The sequence below is a fragment of the Panicum hallii genome, chromosome 6 (assembly GCF_002211085.1).
Source record: "Panicum hallii strain FIL2 chromosome 6, PHallii_v3.1, whole genome shotgun sequence".
Classification (NCBI taxonomy): Eukaryota; Viridiplantae; Streptophyta; class Magnoliopsida; order Poales; family Poaceae; genus Panicum; species Panicum hallii.
This window is the reverse complement of record NC_038047.1, coordinates 35095968-35121954: the sequence shown is the minus strand read 5'-3', so window position 1 is coordinate 35121954 and position 25987 is coordinate 35095968. Positions and strand designations below refer to the sequence as shown.

General features: G+C 43.2%; 2 protein-coding genes and 1 long non-coding RNA gene across 4 annotated transcripts; 1 reads left to right on the top strand and 2 right to left on the bottom strand.

Moving 5' to 3' along the window:
• Positions 1 to 8980: 8980 nt before the first annotated feature.
• Positions 8981 to 12187, bottom strand: LOC112898607 (60 kDa jasmonate-induced protein-like). The gene is made up of 2 exons (XM_025966962.1): positions 10053 to 12187; positions 8981 to 9908 (listed from the first exon to the last, which is right to left on the bottom strand). Exons 1-2 carry the CDS (start codon positions 10328 to 10330, stop codon positions 9209 to 9211), a joined length of 978 nt encoding a protein of 325 aa, XP_025822747.1. The 5' UTR covers positions 10331 to 12187; the 3' UTR covers positions 8981 to 9208.
• A 21-nt stretch (positions 12188 to 12208) lies between these two features.
• LOC112898608 (60 kDa jasmonate-induced protein-like) lies at positions 12209 to 13704 on the top strand. Its single transcript, XM_025966963.1, has 2 exons — positions 12209 to 12600; positions 12897 to 13704. Exons 1-2 carry the CDS (start codon positions 12343 to 12345, stop codon positions 13536 to 13538), a joined length of 900 nt encoding a protein of 299 aa, XP_025822748.1. The 5' UTR covers positions 12209 to 12342; the 3' UTR covers positions 13539 to 13704.
• Positions 13705 to 15835: 2131 nt separating this feature from the next.
• On the bottom strand, positions 15836 to 17553 carry LOC112898496. 2 transcript variants are annotated; one of them, XR_003229836.1, is made up of 5 exons: positions 17421 to 17553; positions 17114 to 17323; positions 16749 to 16803; positions 16388 to 16487; positions 15836 to 16034 (listed from the first exon to the last, which is right to left on the bottom strand). It is a non-coding gene; the product is annotated as an uncharacterized LOC112898496 (long non-coding RNA). The 2 variants fall into 2 exon arrangements; XR_003229837.1 differs by lacking the exon at positions 16388 to 16487 and having other exon boundaries at positions 16749 to 17323.
• Positions 17554 to 25987: the final 8434 nt, after the last annotated feature.

Here is a 25987-nt window from a genome sequence, read left to right as displayed (position 1 = left end):
CCATTTTTGATGTATTAGATTCAAATATCCAGGTCCTCCTTCCAGATGTAGGTCTTCGTTAATCTTGCTAAACCAGTAAGCGCGGGTCAAAACACGTATAAAAAGTTAATTTAAGAACTTTCATATATTTTTCTATAAATAAGCATAAAAAGCAATTATGTGACTTACTTGTGTAGGATTTCAATGAACTCCGCATATTTCTCATGTGGGTAGTCGGCTGAGTCCAAGACCACCGCAAGGCCCCGCTTCGGTTGGATCATGATTAAGATCCAGTGGTCGTTGCAAAATATGAACGTATATGATTCATACTGTATTTAGTTAGGGAGTATAGTTCGTATAGGTCAAAAAAACTTACTCAAAAGCATAGAGACACATGATGTAATTTTTATTCTTCCATTTCCTAATGATTTGTTATATATAGATCGCGACCGTATTCTTGCGATTATTATATGCTTCTCTTTTGATTTGTTCTTTGGCCTCATCAGTTGTCACGTCTTCAACTTTATCTCTAACATCTTTAGTAAGCCTAAAGCAGTATTCAGTCCGGGCGATGATCTGATGGTTGCAGTATGCAATTCATCTTTCTTTCATCTTCAAATTGCATTCTGCATCAGGATATTTTATGGAAGGCGCAATTCATTATTTTGGTTGTAAGATGGAAAGATTAGAAGAACATATGGTGAAGTATTTACAAACACCACACGAAAATAAGTTGTACGTCGAGTCTTGTCGAGTCTTTTCCAATGGCACAGAGCGTGCAAGTCATCAAATTCAATGAGGATGGGACGACTCTCCAACATACCAAAACATTTCCTTAGGATTTTTGTCTTGATCGACCGAACACCCAACTTTATTACTCTCATGATCCAGGCATGAAACTTTCTCATCTCACACCGTCCTTCTAGTAGTTCCCAATCATGAAGGAAAGGCTTGCCATGTTCATATTCGGCCGTACATTCATGTGTAGCCCAAAAATCAGATGACCTCTCTGGACTCTTTTTAATGTTGCTAGCAGAGGCCGATGCTTTGTGGGCTGAACTGTTCTTCGTTGCACTAATAAGAATTTTTCAACCATTGCTAATGGCTCCTTTTGATATGTTTCAATCATGTGGGGCACACATATTCGTACGCCCACGTCTACTGGTTTGGATGTAGATGGAGCTTTTTCTAAACTCTTGGGTGATGAACTTATTGGCTGTAACGGTGATGAAGGCGGTAAATTATCAAACTCTAACGCCTCTTTTGCTAGCAGGCTATTAACCCAATCGTCATCCTCAGCTTCATATGGTTGTGGCTGCTCTTCCATCATTGGAGGCAATGACTGGCTATTAGATTGATAGGTTTGTGGTGCAACAGTCAGGATGATGTTTTGTCGATGCCACAGGATGAACTGGTTAACCGCATCTCCCAGAAGCTGAATCTAACCTGTGGGGATGTCTAACTCGTCATTCAAGTGATTATCGAGTACTGTTACCACTTGTACCTTGGTGTATTCGGGCGGAATTGGTGTACAATGCAACATGCGGCCTGCCATTGCTGTCCCAGTTGCAACATCACGAGCGATCTTCTTGAGCGCATCAAATTTTTTTAACCACTTTGCACTGCCAATTAACACTTCAGGTTCCACATGACGCAACAGTTCTTCCATATTAGGATCAATCTCACAATTATCAGCCTCCTCATCATTATTACAATAATCATCCCTGCCAACACCACCATGATCAATTGTTACCCAATCATCAGTGAAGCTTTCAAATCCCCCTATTGAGCAACTGTACGTGTTCCAGATGGCACGAAGAGAGACCACAATGCAAGCTGGTACCTACCTATTGATTGGTACGTAGACAATGATGGGGTGGAATAACACCAATGGATTAGCTAAATGTCTATAAGATATAAAGCACATTCATGCACCTGATCGTTGTGCAAACCGTACAACGCAGGAAAATCTGATGGGACGATTGACTGCTACTGGTTACGTATTTCTCGTTGTGCAAAATAAACAGCATGAGCTATAGTAGGGTACATGATTTTACCAGTAATGACCATTGGTATGGGAAAGTGATGGATCGGAACAACGCCAGTATTAGTATAGGTAACTGTGTGTCGGTTGGGTTTTACGAAGATGAAACTTCTTTTTATCTTATAAAGTTCTCCCTCATCTCTTCTCATAATAACACTATCAAGTCAGCAAAATTGCTGATCTTGCATGTTATTTAATGCTCATGAATTTCCTCATAAAACTCCCATTTAATGCAAAGGTTAGCTATCGGACATAACCCTAATAATGCATGCACCCGAAGCACACTGATTCTTAAGCTGTACTCCAATCCATTCACTAATCAGAGGCTTCCATGAAACTTTGATGTTTAATTCTTACTATTTCCCTAGGTGGTCAAAGCTGAGGTGTTATTTTGGTTTCATCTAATGATGCTATTTTTGGTTCAAATATTTTAGCATTAATAATCAGGTAGAATATTTTAAGGAGCTCTTTTCATATGAAAAATAAAATATTGAACTACAAAATTCAGATCTCCTTGGTATAATTGTCATATAAAATTAGAACCCATCAGGATTCATACAAAAAGTTACAATTCGTTTCTTCAGATAATGTTGTTTGCAATTTTGGATGTTGTTGCTTATGTGGTCCACATCTCGAAATCAATTTATAGATGTGGTTGCACATGTGAATGCCTTTCAAAATGGGTCTATTTTTTTGGGGTCGTCAACTTAGATAACAGCATCTAAAAATAGGGTTATTTGGACAGGTGTTTGACTGGAAATAGTATAGAGAATAATTTAATTCGGTTGCAGTACTGGATCAGATGTTACAAACACGGCCTTCTATAGATTCCAAAGAGATTTTTTTATGATACACAATACCACCACACTAGTGGTAGTGGTATATAGTACAGGGGAGATCTAATCCGTCATTAGTAAGGGTGATTTTATAATTATTTTCTATTATAAATGAAAATGAAGAAATAATTGGGCACTTATTTTGTCTAATTAATAAAGTTTTTATTAATAAAGTTTTTCTAGTATGTTAGTAGCTTACCGAAAGGCGCATGAGGGGAAGACCAAGTTTAAGAGGGGTACTCGGCATGCTAAAAGGGTTAGTATGCCTATGGGGTATATCCGCTTTTGGGGAGGGTACACTCAGCCTAGACTACTACTTATTAGAGAGTCTTTCGGACCTGTTTTAAAACCGTTGAGGTATTTTGAATTGCTTGTTGACACGGATAAAGTAAGGTCGTATAGTGTATCCATGCAGTCACCTTGGAAGTGTGATAGCATAGCGTGACGGGTAACACAGACTTGTGCGTAAAGTGTGCAATCTCTAAAGGGTGTCTAAAACTGATATATCAGCCGTGCTCAAGAGTGGTCTAAATCCTCACAAGATTAATGAACTTAAATATGAATTAAATTGTGATTCACACTTTTGATTATGTTCTATGCTTTTGTTCACTGTTTCTTATAATGTGGGTTGGTATATACTTGTACATTAGTATTAAATGCTAATAAAACTTGGTCAATTAAAATTGTTGACCACAGTCAAACAGCCAGCCTTTTCTTGTTAATAACCTTTCATATCATATTATTTCCACATTTGATACGTAATAAACTTAAGTGAACTCACCATTGTTATAATTGCTATTCAAAATAGGAAGTGTTGTGAAGTTTCCTAAGGCTCATGCTGAGTTATATGTGTACATAACCTCTAGTCGTGACTATCTGTGATGTTTGGAGATTATGATTTTAGAATAAGTTATATTTCTCTAATAGACTTTAAGTTGTCACAATTCTTTTTACATAATATTATTTATGATTATTCACTTTTGAAGTCGCTCTATCTATGAAACTTAATCCTAACATAGTGTGTGTATATATATATATATGCCTATTATCTATTCTACTCACTGTGAGTTAAATAATATTCAACATGTCGGCGCAGCGCCACCCACCTCCGGCAACCCAATTAAAATTCTCCGTAAAAAACTCCCCCGTTACAAACTACCCAGTATAAATAAAGCTCCCACCCTTGACCTCTGTCAACCGTTCATTTAGATCCTCCTATTCTCTTTCTTCGTGTTCTCCTCTCCATGGTGGCACGACCGATGCTGGCCCTGACCCCTCGCACTCCGACGAGCCGCCGACGGCTTGCTCCCTCCCACATTGCGGGCTCCCTCCCCGGAGCAGGTCACGGGCGGCGAGGTAGAACAGCCTCTACATCTCTAGGCTGCGCGGTCGAGCTTGCCCGGCGTCAGCCCCCATCGTCCTCCCCACTTCGACGCACCAAGCGGCAGCGCAGCCATTAACGATGGCACCCCGCCTCCCTCCGCACTCCGACGCCTGAAGGTCAACAATGCGGCCATAAGCTACTATGGGAAATGGTTACTCCCATGTAGGAATTTTCCGCAAATATGAGGAATAATCTTTTACATACCAATGGAGTAATTCTATAAAGGAACGGATAATTTTTTTCATGATTATGTTTACATTGTCAAACAGAGTAATTGGTCATATACACAATGAGTAATCACCAGAGACGAAAGAAGTAATCTTTATAGAACAATGAATAACACTTGAAGAACAAAAGGAGTAATCTTGTACAACATGGAATAATTTTCCATAGTTGTGTTTATGCCGACGAACAGAGTAATTGGTAAAATACATAGGAAATATTATTTTAGAGACCAAAGGAATAATGTTTAAAGAAGGAATTGTGTTTGCATATACGACAGAGTAATCAACCATATACACAAGGAGTAATCGTTTAGAAAGCAAAGGATTAATCTTTAAAGAACAAGCAATAGTTTTTCATAGTTGTAACTATCTAAGCTACTATTCTCTTTTCGGTTTTACATGTTTTCAACCTTGCAGTATGTGAAGTAATTTTAAATTTTTGGGAGCAGTAATTCTGCATTATAAAATACTAATTGTGAGATTTTGAACAACTAAAATAGAAAATAGATCCTATCATTTTTTAAACAATATACCATATCTTGCATGCATACAAAATTAATATTCTCGCATGCCTACTTCTTGCAACCATTAATAATATTCCATCAACAAAGAGTTATGGTTTATGAACCATTTAATCTCTCACATGTATACGAAAATTACTCCTCTCTCGCGCATAGCAGATTAGTGGAGGCGGCAAGGCCGTCAAGCTCTGTTGGTCACTCTCCTTATCTCCGGAAGTAATTAGTTGGAGCAAAGTATACCAAAATTACTCCTCTCTCGCTCCTACCTGATTAGTGGAGGCGGCAAGGCCGCTAGGTTCTGTTGGTCACCCTCATTATCTCCGGAAGTAATTAGTTGGAGGAGCAAATCAAGGATCTGTCTTCATGCGTTGCATGCTTGAATTCACTTAGACATGCATGCCATCAATCCAAAGATATCGCTCTCCCGAAAACAAATGACGTATATTGCTCTTCCAAGTGTTCATTGTAGGCCTGCAAGTTTAAACAGACTCATGAAATCACTGCAATTTTACATTATATTAATTGATATACAATGGAGATTCCATGCATGTCGCATGCGCTGCCTGCTCAAAAGATTTCGCATGCTGTGTGAACTTAAACGGCAGGAGACCGCTGCCGCCATGGAATTATCGGTACCCCTTGGTTGGGTTGCTGCATGTGTTGTGCTAGGGCATGGCGTCGGTGATGACCGTCGAAGCAGGGGATGGTCGACCAGCGCATCACCGTTCCACTTGAAAAAAGATTGGGACTGCAGCTTTCTTGCCCGCGACGCCCTGACATACTCTGCTCCGCCCTCCGCGCACAGGAGATGGCTGACCCGTGGAAGGATCACCGGTGCTGAAATCAGATGCAGAATCGATGTACTATCAATTTTTACGGCTGCAGCACAAAACAGACACATTTTTACGGCCGTAGGGGCTGGCCGGAGCTCGGATGGAGAGCCGCGGGGTGCGCTGAACATTATTCGGCTTGCAGCGAGCTAATGAATAGACCGGTTCTATATATATATATATATTTTCTAAATTTAGTTTTATCCTTAAAAACCAGGGTGGCAACATGGTACATAATGAATCGTCCAGCTAACTATTCTTGAAGCGATAATGGCTCGGATAGTAGCAACTCTAAAGTGCCTAGCCGTACATGTTGTCATGGAAGCAAAAATGTATTAAACATAGTTAAGACTCATTAAATATATTTTAACCCCCAAACCGTATTAGATGAAAAGAACTACATAGTTGTATATATCCTCTAATGGTATAATCTTTATAAAATTAGACCCCGTCTGAAAAGTTCTGAATCTTTCCATTAATAGGGATGTTTGCAGTACTTTTTGAAGTGGATTTAATTTCTAGAGGCAATTTCTTATGTGAATTGCCCTTTCAAAATAGGCATATTTCTCAAGAAGGTTAAGTTAGGCCATTGCCTCTAGAAAATAGGGGCATTTAAAGAGGCGCCTGCCTGTAAAGGGGAGTTTCAGAAGCAAGACACTTAGGCTACATTTCCCATTTCCATTGGTAGTCAGCTTAAGTGATAAAAAAACCCAATACAAATAGCCTGTCTGTGGGTAAAATCATTGTTGTATTGAAAAGTGAAATATAGACTCCAACCCACCCACCCAACGATCGTATTGAAAGTGTAATCTATATAGGCCCCAACCCACCCGACGATAGCATTGGGGAGTGGGGACTCGCTCGCTTGCCTTCCTGCGGCCAGTTAGTGTTTCATGGCCAATCACCAAGCCACACATGTGGTGGTGGCCAATTCAATGCTCCTGCTCGGATGACCCATGTAAAGCAATCCAGGCCGGTTTTCTCATGTTTGCTGCGAGCTGTGCGTTTGCGGATTATTGCACGTCGGGGCTTAGTGTTTGACACCGTGTCAAAAGCAGCAGTAATCAGCTAATTATTTAAAATCTTGATGCTTCAGAGCTTATGATAATTTTTAAACAGAATAATTAACGGATGGTACATATAGATAGATTATAGGTTATTTTAACTTTTCTAGATAGGAATACATATTAAATTTGGAATGGAGGAAATAGAATCCAAATTCTATTTTCCTTTCTCCGTACATCTAGCATGTGACTTAAGGTGGCACTACTAAGGAACTGTTTGGATCTAGAGGCTAACTTTTAGTACAGGTCACATCGGATATTTGGATACCAATTAGACGGACTAAACATGAGCTAGCTATAAAAACAATTGCGAAAATGGAGACTATTCATGAGCCGAATCTATTAAACCTAATTAATCCGTTCTTAGCACATATTTACTGTAGCATAATATTACCAAATTATGAACTAATTAGCCTTAATAAATTTAATTAGCCTTAATAAATTTATCTCGCGAATTAGCCTTCATTTATACAATTAATTTTTTTAATTAATCTATATTTAATATTTTTAATTGGTGTCAAGCATCGGATCAGATGTACATCCTCTATGGTTGATGGCAGCCGCTGGTGGCAGCTGGGCTGGACACAGTGACACGAGACGCCTAATTAATATGATAAGATCGGTTGCGATTGGGGGTACGTGTTTCTCGTTGCGCAAAATAAACACGCGAGCTTTCAAGAATGGACGTGACGGCTGCCAAACGTTTGACGAGAGACGCATGCACCCAATGCCAATGGGTTGTACTATACCACAATAACTCTATAAATTTATTATTAAGGCGAGGAGAGGTCAAAGCTTAAGAAATCTAACTATTGTACAGCATCCTTCATGTACACTTTTAATTACTAAGGACTAACAAGGCTATAATAATATTCTGATGTAGTAGTTGCCAACAAACAAGTACTAGTATGAGCTAGTGACATTTCCCCAAGTATAGATGCTTATATGTCCACCGTGAGTAGGTACGTACATTTAATCATTTACAATACTTATAACTCTTCTTATTTTTCATTGATGAGTTGCATTGCAATCGCACGTTGACTAATACCCAGTCATTTTTTTTTGTAAAACTTACATTTTCTGAACTAGAGATGGGCTGTGGACGGAGATCCTTAGCAAAACTCATTCACAAAAACACAAATGGGTAACATGAACATAGCTCATTTCCCCGATGCACCAAGTCACATCCTGTGGACAAATACATACATTAGAAACTTAATAGTAGTTTATGTTTTGACTTCACAAGTGCAAACATTACCGTCCACCAAGTAATAGTTAACATCTCCAATCATGTATATATCCTAGCACTTCATGTATAAATAGCGCATCATATATATATATACACACACACACACAATAATTGGCTTCACATGGATGGTTAAGCGCTTTGCCATAGGTAATTAACAGTGGTGAAGATGATGCATCTAGAATCAAATGAAAACATAAATGGTTCTACCATCATTTGTCTTCTATAGTGCGTTCTAACAATAGTAGTTGAACGGGCCAAGGCATTGATGGAAGATTATTTCAAAGTTAGTTGCCGCTAATTAAGGTACAGCCGAAAACATCCTACAAGAGATGACAAAAAATATTATGAAAATAGTAGATGGAAATATTACGACATGATATATATATGACATTTTATATACGTATCATCTTCGTTGAACTGCGGAAACTCCTCAATTATTGCAACCACATTAAATTCTCCCTCCTCGAGCACTTTGTTCAAAAATAGGACTCGGTATCCTGAAGCGCTTTTGGCACCTTTGAACGAGGCAGTCTAGGACTTGAATCTAATTAACCGCGTTGTATAACAATCAACAACATAGCCAAAATGAGAGCATTTGTTGAGATTGATGAAGCCACCAGAGTCGCTGCGCTTTGGCATATCCTAGCACTAAAAGAATAATTATCTGTAAATGCAATCACTCATGTTGAGTTGGAAACTTGAATCCAGATTAACCACATTCTACCACAATAAACATATCAACTGCTCGGTTCGTGGAAGACGTTTTCAATAGTACAATATGGTATAACATATAATTTAATTTTATGTAATGTGAAAAGATTACAAATTAAATTTTTTATAAACGACGTACAAACTCGACTTTATTCTGTGAACGGTGACTTCTTACGAACTCCACATTATTTTGTGAACTTACAAACTCCATTCCATGGTGACACCATACCCATGCTGTGAACTTAGATGCTCCCTTTTGTACCGAGTGAACTTCTAACATGAATTATTACATGCAAGGATATATTATTCTGCTACCTGTTTTGTATTAATTTTTTCTCGGACAAGTGGTGTAGTATAACCGGTGAATTAAAGAGGGTTAACGATGGATGAGCTCTTTGCTTCCCGCCTGATCTTCTCCAGCTCGGGCTTCTGGTGATCGTATTGTTTCTCCTCCTGCTGCATCTGCGGCTGGGAGTTGTTCTTCTTCACAAGAAGCCCCCACAGGTGCTTGAGCCAGGACAAGAGGCCCTTCTTTGGCGGCTTGTTGAGCAGGAGCTGCACCACCGCCAGGGCTCCGGCCCCGTCGCGAATCCCGATGCGTTCAAACTTGGAGAAATGCGTGGTATCATTCTTGAATTTGTCAGCCTTCCATGCCAGCAGCGCCGTGGAGAGGTCGCTCCAGTCTCTGATGTAGCCGACCTCCCTGTCGGTGATGGAGATGGATTCCCGCTGCCAGCCGCCGTTGATCACGCTTCGCACGGGCTCCAGCCTCGCGGCCTCGCACAAGGTCACGGCGAGGAGCGCCAGCTTCCTCTTCAGGTTCCTCTGCGGGCCGCCGACGCCGACGGTGTCAGCGGCGGCGTAGCCCAGCTTGTCCTGCTTGTAGTTCCAGAGGACGTTGGCGGCCTCCACCGTCCTCTCCATGCCGAGCTCCAGGGTCGGCAGGTCCTTGACGCCCTGGCCGCCGACCAGCGTCGAGTAGTGGCCATTGAAGCCGAGCATCTTCGCGCCCTTGAAGAGCTGGGTGCTGCCCCTCGCACTGAGCTGGTACCACACGTCTTCAGTGCTGCATGCCATGAAATAAGCTCTCAGGCTCGTTGTTTTCGAACCAAATCGACACGAACAAATTCAATTTTGAGACGAGGATCGAAGAACGAATGAGGATCAAATATTCAAAATTAGAAAAGTTTCAATTTCGATGCATGTATACCTGCCCTTGGGCCGGTTGACGAAGCCTGCGATGTAGGCGTTGTCGCTCCGGATGGCCACCTTGGGTGCCGCGCCGCCGACGCCGTTGAGCACGACGTGGATCCACCGCGGCGGCTGGTTGATCTCGCCGGTCTGCTTGGCCAACACGGGGCGGTCTCGCACCTTGTCGGGATTGCTGCCCGCTAGTGCGCCCCGGAGAGTCGATATGAACGTCGTGTACGAGTCCGACCTGACATTGAATGTCACTGTCTGAGACGGAGCAAACTTCTGAGACGCCATAGCTAGCTAGCTAGCAAGTTAAGATGAACCTCCATAGCGAGCAAGTTAAGATGAACCTCCATAGCTAGCAAGTTAAGATGAACCTCCATCCGAGTTGTGGGCCCACAAGCTACTGTGGCAGCCAGTGTAATAGTCATCGTTGATGTGTTCCAGCGATGAGGTGTGCTTGGGGTAGTTTTGGGAGTAAAAAAGGGCGAGCAGCCATGCCTTCCCTTCAATTATTGGTTTGTCTTCCTCCTCTCATTTTGCCGTACGCTTAGAATGAGAGCCATCGGTGGCACGCTGGACAGGCTGTGGCGGCGGGCGCGGGGACGGCGAGGCACGGCGGCGGTGGCGCCGCTAGTTGGGGCAAGGGTGGATGTGGATGGCGGTTGGGCCAGGTGGGGGCGAGGTCACAAAATCGGATGTGATTAGCGTGCAGGTGGACAGCGGTGACGGATCCGGCGGCTGCCGCTGCCAGAGACAGGTGGAGGAGGACGGGGCAGGGTGCGGGGTGCGGGGTACCAGCGCTGAGGAAGAAGCTTCTTTGCTGCTATTTTGTTTTGGAGGAGAGATAGAGAGAACGGTGGAAGATGAATCGAGGAAGAAGAAAGGCATTTTCGTGTTTGGCCTTCTACGCTCCTACCGCATGGGACACCGTTTGGTTCCTTGGTTCCTTTCAGTGCTCCACGGGTCCCATCTCCTTTCCCGAACCTCCATGCAGAATATTGATGGAACGGTGCAGATAGGTCTTGTCGCCGCGGGGGCATGTAAAAATCCGTTTTTGAGATGGACAACTATCCGATCCGAATTTGACGGATTTACTCCATGGATCACCTCGTAGCAAATGAATGAACATGAAAAAAACATTCCCAAAATACAGGATAAAAATCCATAGACCTTGTACTCCCTCCATCCGATAAAGAAGGCAATCCTAATTTTTCACACAGAATAATTAACCTTGTACTCCCTTCACGATGCTACCCTTAGTAATTGTCTCAATTCCATTGATTTAGGCCTGGTAGGTGTTTAACTTTCAGAGTTGGTTACAACATGCAGATAATTAAATCCTTTTTTTTGAAACGCAGATAATTAAATCCTGAAAATATATTGAAAGGATAACGTAGGTAATTGTTGCTAGGATTGCACTTTTTTAAATTTCAAAATTGTATTCTCCATGGAATGGAGGGAGTACATCTAGCGATAAGTAGTGGCCAGGGAAGAATGGGCATATGCAAATCCAAATCATCTTCATTCTTTCCTCGCCCATACCAATTCATCTAAACTAAGTAGATGACGAATCAAACTAATATGCAAACATGCTTGGAGTTAAGATCAATTGACTACCTAGAATAAGTTATATATAAGGCCAGTCTTATTGCAGGGTTTCATTGCCAAGTTACCAAATATGATAACTTACTAACTGAGCTAGAGGAGTACCATGGTAACGGTAACGAAACTCCTCTCTCATCCCATGGAACTCTCACTCCTCTATCCTCATAATACTCTGCCATATTAGCAAATTTGCTGATATGGCATAATATTTTAAATTGACAATAGCCTAAGTACCGGTAATCATCTCCCCCTACCTTACACTTAGGGGTGTTAAAAAGGAGCTTAAATTTTAACATAGATAATCTAAAAACCGGATCTAAAAGGGTCGGGCTCTAACCTTATTTAAGTTTAAGCTAAAAATATATAAGAATCAAGTTGAATTGTGAAGAGAACACTAGAATTATATCCATTACCACTTTACACTATCCATTTTAAATAGATAAAAAAGTTCGGCCCATATCGTATCCAAAATTTGTGGGTAGGTTTGGATATGGTAATGGGTACCCACCAGTTGGAAACGCACCTACTGTGATGTCCATGGTTGGTGAGCTGAGCACCGAGCAGGGCTCGTCCCCTGAAATAAAAGCTCCCCAAATCAATCGCTTCCAGCTCCTCTTCACATCTCAGTCCAAGTACCCATAGCTCAACTGAAAAAAAAATTCCTTTTTCTGCTGGGAGGAGCGGCCGAGCGACAGCACATGGCGGCAGCCACCGGCTACGGCGACGCCCCGACGGAGGAGGAGCTGCTCGCGTACGGCGACCTGCCCAGGCACGGCCGCGACATGGCGGAGGTTTTCGCCGTGCGCGTCCCCGCCGGAGGAGGAGGAGGAAAAGACAGGGCCCCTCCTTGCGGTAGCATCTTCTTTCACGGCGGAAACTCCTGCAGCGACCTTATCTACAGCCGGAATCGGAGCGGGACCGACGAGCCCGCCGCCACGGAACCCTGCGACAGCGAGGTGCGATTCCCCAACTAGGCTGCTTTCTTCTTTGTCTGCAAAGAAGATGCTACTATTTTTTTTTGAAAGACCAGAAGATGTTACTATTTGCTCTTTAGTTTTTAGATCTTTTTTCTCAAATAGGAATGGAAAGTTAATTCCGGCCTCTACATCATGACCGGTCCTTTTTTACTTTTTAAATTCTACTACTAATTGTTGATCACATGGGGAGTAGACTATCCAAGAATGAAAATTTGGATCAAAATTTTGCCCAAAACTGAACCACGTTCTTCGTGCCTCTGTTTCTACCAAAACAGGGCAACCTCGTGCTCACCGGCCCATCAGTGGCCACCTCGGCGTACGGTCCAGTCGGCTTCGACATCCACCTCCACGGCGAGTCCTCCTTGCAAGCCAACGACGGCGGCGGCGACGACCAGGACGACAACAACACCGGGAGGATATTCTGCGACACCGTCTCCGGCGAGTTCTCTACCTACGACAGGGTCATAACCGAGACGGTCGCCACCGGGTACGGCCCCGCGGACGTGGTCTACGCCGTCCTCAGCAACGCCGTCCAAGGCCGGGTCGCCGTGAAGCTCACCTCTCTCCCGGCCGGAGGCGGAGACAGCGATGGCGCGGCCAGCGGCGTCCTCGGGAGGGTCATCGCCCGCAGCAAGTTCTTGGACGCCGGCTGCGTGCTCTTCTACAGGGAGCGCGACGGCGAGGGCGTGCCCGTGCGACCCGGGGAGCTGGTGCCGCTGGCGAGGCAAGCGCTCGCGGTGCCACTGCACAAGCCGCTGACGATCGAGCTGAACCTGCGCAGCGACTCTGGCGAGGAGATTGTCAGAGGCGCCGTCCAGTTCGATCCGGCGATCACCGGAGAGCATATTGAGCGTGTCGTCGGCATGAGTGGCGCTGAAATCGAAGTTACAGTCTCATGGTCAGACTACCCTTGGTAGATCGAGCCCATTAGCCATTAGTTACTCATCTGTGCGAGAGGGGTAACACGGGGCCACGTACTCCTAATCTAAAATGGTTTACAAATAAGTATCTTTTGATATGGCTGATGATGTAAACTTGATATTGTTGTTCTAATGTTAAAGGATAAGATAATAGATTACACAACCGAGGACTCACCAAAGAAATTATGGAAGAGTTTAGAAGAATTGTATTTGGCAAAGGCGCTGACAATTTGGTGGGTGTTGGGGGCTGTTTGGAGTGGCGCCTAACCCGCCACAGCGTGCCTAACTTGTGGCGCTCAAAACGGCCGCCACACCTGTGGCGGAAAAAGTGTGGCGCGCCGTGGCGGGTTAGGCGGCACTCCAAACAGCCCTTTGAAGCGTCAACTATTTAGGTTATACATGGAGGAAGGCACATGATCCTTCGACCATCTTAATATCTTCAACAATCTTGGTTACGCGGTCGGAAATCATCATGGGAGAAGTTGGTGTTGAATATTCTTGATGGAAACCACTCTCAACTTCAACATTCGTGGTGTTGAATTTTGGAGGCGTAGTGCTTGAAGAAGATGGAATAATCTTCATCCTCGGGTGATCAAGTATTGGCTTTTTCAGATGGAGCAAGGACCATGGGAGAAGAAATGCAAGAGGAAGGACATAGGTATATGCTATCCAAGTGTCACACCCTAAAATTTCAATTTTACGCTGTGAATACCTTTTCGAATACACTTGTCCATCTTCTAATTTTTTTCCAAGATTTTTTTCATATTTTTCTGGTGTTTATTCTTAATTTCTTTTAGAGCTAATCCAATTTTTTGGAAGCTTCTTAAAATCTTTTCTCATGATCTCCAAGTATTTTATTTGGACTTCTCGTGTCCCAAATTGTCTCCGAGATTTTCTTCAAATTTTTTAGAATTAAATTTCTTATATTTTCCCCTATCGTTCCTTCTCTTATTTTTTGTTTTTATTTTCTTTCTCTACTTTGTTCCCTTTTCCTTTCCCTCTCGGACCAAATCGATCTCTCTCTCTCTAGCCGAGCTCAGCTTCCCCTCCCAGACCGTTTTCTTTCCGACCCTCCTCGATATCATCGAATGGCCGCCGCTGCCAGCTTCCCGTCAAAAATCCGGCCGCCACGGTGCTTCCCCACCGCAAGTAAGGTATAAAACGGATTCTCTCGTTGTTCTCTTTCAATTCATCCGCTCCCTGTGACCAATCGTGCGCCGAGCCAAAATGAATTTGAGCTACAGTACCCGTCGGCCTCCATAGCTCCTATCGAGCTGTTCTCGAACTTTTGCAGATTAATCCGTAGAATCTATGGTTGATTGTATACCCCCTGGAACACCGTTTAGTCCACAGGTTCACCGTTCAAGCTCCGTTTTAGTCTGTTTCTGTTGTGTTAATTCAAGGGTATGTTATAGGATAGAAGCGTATTGTACCATTGTTCGTGTTTTTATAATTAATTTAGCATCAACTTGATTAATGACTAATTAAATAATGTTTCTAATTAAAAGCAAATTAGAGTTCTACCCCGATTTTCTTAATTAATGTTAATATAAATAATCCTAATATAAATGTATCTTTTAATATAACTTGTTTAGTTCAAATACGGATCATCAAGTTTGACACTAGATGTTCTCATATATCTTTCATTTGCTAGTTAAATAGTTAATTGGTATAATTTATACACAAACTTAATAAACAAAATAAAATTTGACTAATTTTACTTCATCCTTACAAATATAAATTGAGTTAATTTTGATTTAAGGGTATTTCTTTCAAATATCCTTTAGATGTATTTTTTAGTTAAAATAAATCTAGCTAACACGACAAAGGACTGTCTCGTATATGTATGCTCATTATCCATTACTAGTATAATGCCCGTGCTAATGCTACAGTGACATTTAGAAATGTAAATCGAACGACCAAACAAAAGGCAAAGTATGTGCACATAGCACCGACAAGAACACTTTCTTTGTCGAACAACATAGCACTAACAACAATATTGCCATGTGCATTTCCTAATAATCTCGACACGCATCCTAAAATCTTATTCTAAGATGCTTGATTTCAGTTACTAATGGGTATTGCTGTAGCCTATAAACAATAACAAACAGTAAAATTGAAAATCAGTTCCAGACTTCATATCAAGTTTACTTTGCATCAAAAACAGATATTCAGGTTTCATGGTTCCGCTATTATTAATAAAAAAAATAACTGAGGAGAGAAAAGCACGTATCCATCATACCAGTGCTTATATGAGTACAATACATGTTAACTGGTGATACCAGTTTTACATCCATGACCCAGAAGCCGCAGAACAGAAGAAAAGCATAATTACCAAATGTTAAAAGCTATTACATCCAGAAAGCACAATAGTAGTTCAAATCTCAACAGCGTCCGAGAGACCTCTCCTCTAATCACCGTGTAGTCATTAAGAACGTTGGTGACCAGCATCCCCACGAGGTGTTGATTTTTCTTCAGTGGGACACCAAAATTCTGCAGGAATGAGATGCTATAAAAGATTGGAGTACATCAACTGGGTTATTAGGGAAGCTCTTCCCGATGGTCATTTTGTTACGGGCTCGCCAAATTGCCAGGCCAACACCCAGCCCAATTTTTCTGCAGTCAAGTAAAATCTTGGGCAGCCCAATGCTTATATTTTCCTGTATGCATGCCTAACTGCAGCCAAGTACTTACATTCCCGATTCCCCAATGCGATATTCAATATGAAAAATAGCAGGACCTAATGATGTTGTAATATTGATACTGCAGTAAGCCTAAGAGGCGATTCGTATACAGTAAGCCTTTTAGACAATTCAGAACTTGCAAACCACATCAGGCAGACTCACTTGAGAGATAGTGCCTTCGAGAAATCAAGGTGCATCTCAGTCACCTTGACGATCCTGGCCACTCAAGCGCCACGGCGCACGAAAACCTGTGTGAATTGTACTGGAAACACATACCATAAATCCTAAGACACCTCTAGTCCTCTGCAGCTAAAAATAGCACAGGTCTAGATAAGTACCAAACTGGAAATTAACAAGCAGCAAAACAAATAAATCAATGCTCAATCAATGAACCAGTAATTCCGTAGCCATTGAACTAAATATCTGTGAATGACTGTATTGGTCCTTTGGTTCAGAGCAGTAGTGCATAGCAAAAGGCAAAGCGGGTATCAATGATAATAAAAGAATAAATGTAGTGGGTCACCTCTTGCAAGTTGTTGCTGCAATCTCCTGCTCTCCTTTCCACCTTAGTTCTTCTCCTGCTTTCAAAAATTTTGCAGTGCAATAAATCAACTCTAAGTGAAGCAAGTTAAATTCAGTGTCCAATGTCTTACTTCAGCTTAGAGCGTATTCCGGCAGGAGAATGAGCTACGGTAAGGCCAAACAATTATCTCTTTTAAATCACTGATGAATCACACGAAGAACCATGTAGCTATATACTTCAGTTGTTCTTTTCAAGCATAGGCTGACATAGATTTAAAACCCACGTAACAAAAGATCTGAACCATATGTTTATGTAGCAACTTTTGTGGATTTACAGCCAGGTTTTGGAAATTGGGAACCACAAACCGGATCGAAATTGGAGCTTGCCGTCAGCGAGGTCAGCTGGCAGGGAGGATGAGAAGGAGCTCTGGGATCTTGGGAGGGCACCCGTGACGCGGTTGGCCGCAGGATCACTGTCCGCGAGCCACAAGGCGTCCTGCAATGTCACGCGAAGAGGGGGAAAAATCATCTCCAGGCCCTTCAGGTCCGGCAGCGGCGTCCTCTCAGTCCCTAAATCTAGCGTACAGAGGGGGGATAATTTTTTCACACAAAGAGATGCTCGAGATCAGAATCACATAGTTGAACAAGCAGCAGGCAAAAGCGAGGAGTTTACCAATGGAATCTGTGATGGAGAGGCAGCCTTCACGTCCTCCGTGATGGTGAGGTGGCCCGGCTGGCCGGCTCCGGCGTGGACCTCAGTACGTCCTCACCCTGCTCTAAGGCCGCCAGCCGCCGGAACCGGCCACCGCCGGCCGTGCTCTCGCCTCTGTTACAAAATGTTATAAAATAGATGATAAAGAATAACGAAGAAGAACCAAGGAAAAATATTATCCAGACGAATAAATGATCAACCCAGAGAACATGAGGATTTAGCGTGGAAAACCTTTCCAAGGTAGAAGGGAAAAACTACGGGCGCCAGCCGGTAGAACTTCACTATATCGAGTGCGGTTACAAACGTCGGGGATTTACAATGATCTTTCTGTATCCCGAACAGCGGCTCACAAGAGGTATATATATGGAAATCCTAATCCATATATATCCGGCCCAAGCCTCCGGCGACGGGCCTCCGATTCGCTACGTCCGAAGTCGGCCTTTATACGTGTATAGATGAATTTGGATCACAACTTAACAAACTCCACCTTGAGACAAATTCCTTCTTGTAGCATAAATCAAAGTTTCACCCAAAACATAACAAAGAAAATACCTTCCGCGCCAAATAACCTCTTGAGCTAAACAATTATACCAACTAAGCTTGAGCAGAGCTCAAACTTAGCAACAGGAACTGGCTTTGTCATCATATCAGCAGGATTATCATGAGTGCTTATCTTGCATACCTTTAGTTTATCTTGTGCAATCACATCATGAACATAATGGTACTTGATGTCAATGTGCTTTGTCCTCTCATGAAACACCTGATCTTTGGTGAGATATATAGCACTTTGACTGTCACAGAACAGGTTAATGCAAGAATCATCTCTACAAAACTCAGCATACAATCCTTTCAGCCAAACTGACTCCTTACATGCTTCAGCAATAGCCATGTATTCCGCTTCAGTAGTAGATAAGGCAACAACAGGCTGTAATGTTGCCTTCCAACTCACGGCACAATCACCAACAGTGAACACATAACTCGTGAGTGACCTTTGCTTATCCAAATCAGCAGCATAATCAGAATCCACATAACCAATAAGTCCCTTATCAGTCCTGCCAAATTTCAAACAAGCATCTGCTGTGCCTCGCAGGTACCTGAAAATCCACTGAACAGCCTTCCAGTGTTCTTTACCAGGGTTAGCCATGTATCTACTAACCAAGCTCATAGCATAAGATAAATCAGGACGTGAGCAAACCATGGCGTACATCAAAGAACCAACATCACTAGAATATGGAATTGTTGACATATTTTCAACATCCTCATCAGTACTAGCACACTGCGTAGCTGACAATTTAAAATGAGGTGCAATAGGAGTACTAACAGGCTTCGCATCATGCATGTTGAAATGTTGAAGAACTTTCTTAATGTAACTTTGCTGACTAAGAAATAATAAACCAGAATTTCAGTCTCTAGTTATCTCCATACCTAGAATTTTCTTAGCAACACCAAGATCCTTCATGTCGAACTCACTACTCAACAATTTCTTCAAAGTAGTGGTTTCTTCACTGCTCTTGGCAGCAATCAGCATGTCATCAACATATAACAGTAGGTATATAGGTGATCCATTAACAAGCTTAATGTATACACAGCTATCATAATTAGATCTCTTAAAGCCATGTGCCAACATAAATGAATCAAACCTTTTATACCACTGACGAGGAGACTGTTTCAACTCCGGCGACGGGCCTCCGCTTCGCTACGTCCTAAGTCGGCATTTATACATGTATAGATGAATTTGGATCACAACTTAACAGCCTCGCCAGCCGCTGGATTTGGAGGGGAGAGAGGGGGAGATAGGAGAGGAGAGGGAAGGAGAGACGGGAGAGAAATGGGTGGACAGGCGAGGAGCGAGGAGTCGAGGAGTCGGGGGCAGGGGGCGCGAAGCGGTGGATGATCCAAAGAACAGCACCCGTTGGATTTGGGTGAGGAAGAGAGAGAAGATCTGAGAATTGATGTGGACGCTCGATTTTGATGGAGTTGTTTTGGTGGGTCTATGAAATGGGGTGGATGGAGGAATGACACCTCAGTAGGATTATTGAATGGGTGGATTTAAGAAAGAAAATTATGGTGCATTAGTAGGCTATATATATATATATATATTATATAGTAGTAGTAGATAGTAGATAGATGACGTCGCTATATGTTTGGAATTTAATCTGGCATACATAGTTATACATTCAATTTATTTTAAAAACATTCAATTTTATTTTAAAAACACGAACCAAATCATGTCGTGACGAGGAGGGTCACATGATAAAGGACTGTCAAAGTTTGAAGACTATGAGAGGATCATGCTAAATGTCAAGTGAGGATGAAAGTGATGTAACGTCAGTCAACCAGGTACTACTCATGAGTGGCTATTAGATTTAGGAATTTGCTTTGATATATGTTGATGTTTGATGAAAGGATATCTTGGCAGATTGCAAGGAGTATGCAACCATTGAGGTGGGAACATTTACATTGGAGATGCATAATCACTATGTAAGAAGTTGTCAAAGAAGACATCATTATAGGAGACACGGTTTCTAGACACGTCTCCTATGACTTATTGGAGACGCGTGTTAACAATTCCCATTAACAATTCCCGTCTCCTATGAGTCTGTCAAAAACTTTCATAAATAACCCGCGTCTCCTATGTACCTATATAGGAGACGCGTGTTGTAAACCCGCGTCTTCAATAAGTTCGTCAGTCATAATAGACGCGGATGCTCAACACGCGTCTCCTTTGTGAGGCACAAATGGAGACACGTTTTTAAAAAATGCGTCACCTATTACATATAGCTTGGACCCTAAGTTTTTATGCAACCTAGTTGAATCCTCTTACGTCCCCCCCCTTCGTCTCATCCCTCCGAGTCTCCCATCTCTCTCTTCCTCTCTTCCTCCTCTCCACCTCCCCCGCCGCCGCAGCCTCCCCTCCTCCCGTCCGCCGCCGCCGCCGCCTCCCCTCCTCTCCCAGCCCCACCACCGCGTCCTCCCTCCTCTCTCCTCCTCGCCACATCCTCCTCCTGCTCCTCCCCTACCAGCGCCTCCTCCCTTCGTGGTGGCGTGGCACGGAGCGCGAGCGTGCACGTGGACTCCGCGGGGACTCCAGTCAAACTTGAACAAGCAGCGTTGTCGGCATCCTCGTCCCGTCCCCATCCCCGTGCGGTGCCCTCGCGCCTGCCTTCCTCCGCCTTCCCCTCCGCGCGCAGGCCCACGCCCATGCCCAACGCGCGCGCCTCAGCGTGTCAAGAAGCTCGGTGCCGCGGGGCTCACGCTGCTGCTGAAGTTCGCCAACGTCGACTGCTAATATGGCCTCTCCCCCGAGGAGCTCCGCGCCAAGATCTCGCTCTGCGATGTGCTCATTGTCAGGTTCGGGACCAAGGTCGGACGCAACATCTTCGAGGCCTCCGGGGGCAGGATCCACATCATGGGCCGCGCGGGGGTCGGGATCAACAATGTCAACCTCGCTGCCGCCACCGAGCGCGGGTGACTCAACACACACTTGTAGCTACTCCTACATATGTATCTCATGATGTAGGGTGTATCTGACCTAACGAAATGTATGTACGTGAAAGGATCTTGGTGATGCCTAGAGGGGGCGTGGGGTGAATAGGCGTAACTGAAAAACCTGAAAAATTCTTCGCAGCAATTAAATATGTCGGAACTTCCAACACTGGACCGGAAATTCCGACAAAACAAAAGTTCTTATACGAAATTCAAAATTAAACTTGAAACTGTAGAACCTGGCTGAATCAAAAGTTGCACAATGATACTAGGAGACTTCTACAGGTGATCTTTGCAAGCACAAAAACTCAAGTATGTAGATCGGCACAAAACAAACTCTAGGTCAACAAGAATTAAATAAATGCAATAAGTACAAGACACAAGAGATTCATTCCCGAAGTTCACTTCCACTAAGGAAGCTACATCTCCGTTGAGGAGCTCACAAAGAGCCGGGTCTTCCACTAACCCTTTACCTTACTCAATCAACTATAAAGGAGGATTGAGTCATTTACTATAAAATCCACAAAGGATAGGGTAATACAAACTTCCCGGGGAGCGCACACACGAGAGGACGCTCCACGGGCGACACCGAACCGTCTAGAAGCAAGCTTCAATAATAACAAACGCGAATTAAAGGATGAGGATGCTTCAAGTGCTCTTGAGATGAACTTGGCTGCCCTTTCACTTAAAAAGGTTGAGTCTCACACCTCAATCTTGCTCTCACCCAAGCCTAGCTCAAATCAACTAAAGGATTAGCTCAAAGAGGGCTTGGGGAGGAGTAGTAAATGCTCTTGGAGGTGTTTGTCTCGGGTTAGGTCAGCAGCAAATGAAGGAGAGGTTCAGGGGGTATAAATATCCAAGCCCCAAAACCTAGCCATTAGTGCAGTAGTAAGTGATTGTAGGAACTTCCGACACAGGGTCGGAACTTCCGACCATTTAAAATCAGCTGGCTGAGGACCCCTTGTCGGAAGAACCCGGCTACTCGACAAGTGTCGGAACTTCCGACACAGGGTCGGAACTTCCGACACACACTAAAATAGTTAGAAAACTAGGTGCACAAGTGTGTGATTTTGTATCTCTCCTTGATGGTTAGTATCTCAAATAAGCACTTTGACACCTTCATGCTATCCATTTCGCATCCCTATTAATAGTACGGTGTTTTCTAAACTCAAATTCAAAATATAAAGTAAATAAAGGACTTCTTTCAAGCCCAACACCATCCTTTAAGAAAATTTGCCGTCTTTTTTGCTCTTTTTCATTTCATTAAATTTTAACCTGTCCATAACTTGATAAACTCATTAGCTCCTTAATTTTGTATGTCATCAATACCAAAACCCACTTAGGGGGCCAAATGGACTTTCAATCTCCCCCTTTTTGTGATTGATGACAACACAAGTAAGCCTCACAATAAATTCAATAAAACATTTTGAATTCAATCATATGATTGAACTCCCCCTTAATATGTGCATTCATCAAGATAAATTCAAAAATAGCCTCAAATGCTATGTGCACGTATTCGTGGGGTACAACGTGTGATAAATATCAACATGATGCACATGACAAGACATATCACAACAACAAAGTGGAAATAAACAAACATCAAGTCATGAGCATCACAAAAGCAATAAGGTTCCAAGATCACACTAGCATAGAGAAACTCAATTAAGTCTTACAACATTTAAAATCTCACTTGGCACACCACATATTACACAAATACAAGTCTCATTTATCCACAAGCACAAGAGTTTAAATTTCAACGTTTCAATGATGAAGCTAAGATAGATAAAGCAGCCACAAATCTTTTCCAAGTGGTGCCTATGGTGAGCTCACTCCCCCTTTGGCAACAAGCACCAAAAAGGAGAGGCCCTTCCATAGCCACTACTCATCATTGTTGTTGTCATCTTCTATATCGTCTTCTTCTTCATCGGTGGGTGTGTTGGTAGCAGGAATATCCTCTTCTTCATCCTCATCCGACTCCTCACACCCACCCAATTCTTCTTCAATTTCATCCTCATCCACTTGGGGAGCACCAAACATAATGGAAGGTCCACACATCTCTTCCCAAGGGTTGTAGAAGGTTGGTGGAGGAGGAAAGTCCATGGGAGCAAGAAGAGGTGAGTGAGGCATGTCATACTTGGCCATAATTTCCTTTTGTCTTGCCTCAATCTTGAGAAGCTGCTCATCCACATGCTTCTTGTGGTTATGGATTTCTTGTGCATTGTGATGACCCACATTGAAGCATGCAAGTAGTCTTTAAGAAATGAAAATTTAGAATTCCTTTCTTCTTTGGGGCATGATGAGGAGGACCATGGCAGCTCGAAGGACCATGAGAGCTAGATGGACCATGAGAACTAAAAGGACCATGAGAACTAGGACCATGAGAGCTAGGAGCAAGTGATGGTCCTGGAGTGGAGTGGCGAGGTGGATGAGCCCCAAGCTTAAGAAGGCGCTGAAGTTGACCTTTCTTGGGCTTGTACACTTGATGACCCTTGTCGGTCAAGATATTAACACTGGCCACTTCCTTAATCATGGCAAAGATGTATGGTGCATAATGATAGCCTTTCTTTGGTGAGATAGAGCAGATGATGATTTCCTCCCAAATGAAGTCAAAAACGCTGAACTCATTCTTGTTGGGAGCCATCCTTGCAAGCAGGTCCTTGGACATGTTCGAGATGTTGTCTGAATCACCACTTTTGGGACACAGAGTGTAGCGGAAAAGTTGGTTGAGCAGCTTGAAGTAAGGTTTCAAACCATGTATTGTCCCAAATTTAATATCACCATAGGCACTATCATACATGAAATGAAGTTCTGCATCATCAAGCACGTTTTCCTTCTCATGTATCCTCTCTCTCATAAGATCAGCATTAGAAAACCCAAGAATACTTGCAAAGTAAGCATATTCATCATAGAAGGGCTTGCCCTGAATAATCCAATGGAATGTCTTGGTTGAGCGGTTGACATAGAGAGTGGAATAGAACTGAGCAATGATCTCCTCATTCCAATCACAGTTGAAGGACATGATTGATGTGAGATTCATTGTTCTACAAGCATCTTGGACTTCCCTCACCACCGGCGAGTCAATTTCAAATAGATAATCTCAGTTGATGGATTTCATCTCAGTGGTGGACTTGCAAAGAATCACTGACTCATACCAATCTGCATGAAAGTTCATCCAAAATCAAACATCTCCTTTCTGCTCTTTAATTTTGTATGTCATCAACACCAAAATCCACTTAGGGGGGCAAATGCACTTTCAGTACGAGGTGTATGTGATCATACTATACCATCTGTGATGGTATATATTTTAAGTATGTGACCATACGTGGAGTATATGGGCATACTCATTTTTATATACTAGTACTAATAATAATCATGATATATTTAAAAAATAGGGATGCTTTTGAAATTTTTCGTACATATCCCTTTGAAGTATCTTAGAATTAGTATATGAACATACTCAAAGTGATAAATGAGTATGTGGACATACGCATGGTGGTATACTGATAGTGAGAGTAGCTACAGGCGAGTCTAGAGAAAACTTTATATATATATATATATATAACATGATTGATTTGGCAGAAAGTCTCTCATGTAAGTAGACTTTGTTCTGAACCAAACTGAACTTATGCATGGTTTCTATGCGGAATTTACTTATTGTTGAGTTCAAGAATTTATAAAGGACAGTTTAGATCAAAGGATTTTTGCAGTGCTTCTTTACTTTGTTCTGAACCAGAGTGTAGTTATGTATGGTTTCTAACTCATGACTTCCATCATAACTGTTTAATTTTCAGTTTTGACAATGAACATGGGTCGGCATCTGATTCAGTTAATTTCATCACTTGATCAGGTACAAAATACAATGGGATGGAGCTAGCTGACAGTGTCATCTTGCTTCAGTTCAACTTCAAGGTGAATTTCGGTTGAGCTTTAGTTTACTTGACTGAAAGTTATACTGAGCTGTCTATCAGATAACTTGCTGAGAGTCATATATTCAGTAATAAAACAGCATGGCACACTAGTACAGAAACGATCTTTGATCTTTGATATTAGTCCCGGCTGCTGTTAGGACCGGGAGACTAATGGAGACTTTAGTCCCGGGTCCAACTGCTAGGGAGTGGAAGGGGACCTCGAGGGACCTTCTAGTCCCGGTTGGTGGTTCAAATTGGAACTAAAGGTCCCTCATTAGTCTCGGTTGGTGGCTCCAACCGGGACTAAAATGAGCTTATTAGGCCTAGATTGAAAGGAGCACCGGGACTAAAAGCTGGGATGCGCCTTTTTTCTTTTCCTGTGCACCCCTCCCAATACTTTAGCTCTGTGTCGTCTTGATCTCTCTAGTCCTCTCCTTTCTCCCTTATCCTCTTCCCTCTCTTCTCCCTCTTCCTCTCTTTTCTTCCTCTTGTGGCTGGTGACTTCTTTTCTCCTACTTGTGCAGCAGGAGAGGCGGAGAATGGAGGGAGCGGTGCCAGAGGAAGGGGCCTGGCCAGGGGCAGCGCAGCCGGCCGGTGCTGCGGCTAGTCGCGGAGGCGTGGGGCCACGGCGAGCCGCGCCCGTGGCGCACGGCGGTGGTGCGGGCCAGCGCGCGGCGGTTAGGCGGGCGTGACGGAAAGGCGTGGCGGCCCGACGCGGCAGCGAGGAGCGGCGACCGGTGCGGGCAAGGCCCCTGCATGCAAGGCCGGGAGCGGTGGTAACAATGACGAGCCTGGAGAAGATGAAGTCTTTAGTAGCCACTCCTCTTCGTTTTCGTTTTTTCCTTACTTTTCCTATGAATGATTCTGGGATTGAAATATGGTATACGAGATTTGAGACAGATTATGTGGATGATTTATTTGTGGATTGCGATTGTGATTGGTTTCGTGAATGATTTTGTGATTGAGAAAGGAATTGGAAAAGTCAGCCTACAGGAGCTGGCCGTCGTGGGCGAGCGGCGGGTGGGGTGGCGCCTGGAGGATGCGTTTTTTTATTTTGAAAAAAATCACATTAGTCCTGCATCGAGAGCTGTCAGGACAAATGGCCAAACACATTAGTCCCGGATACTTTGTCCT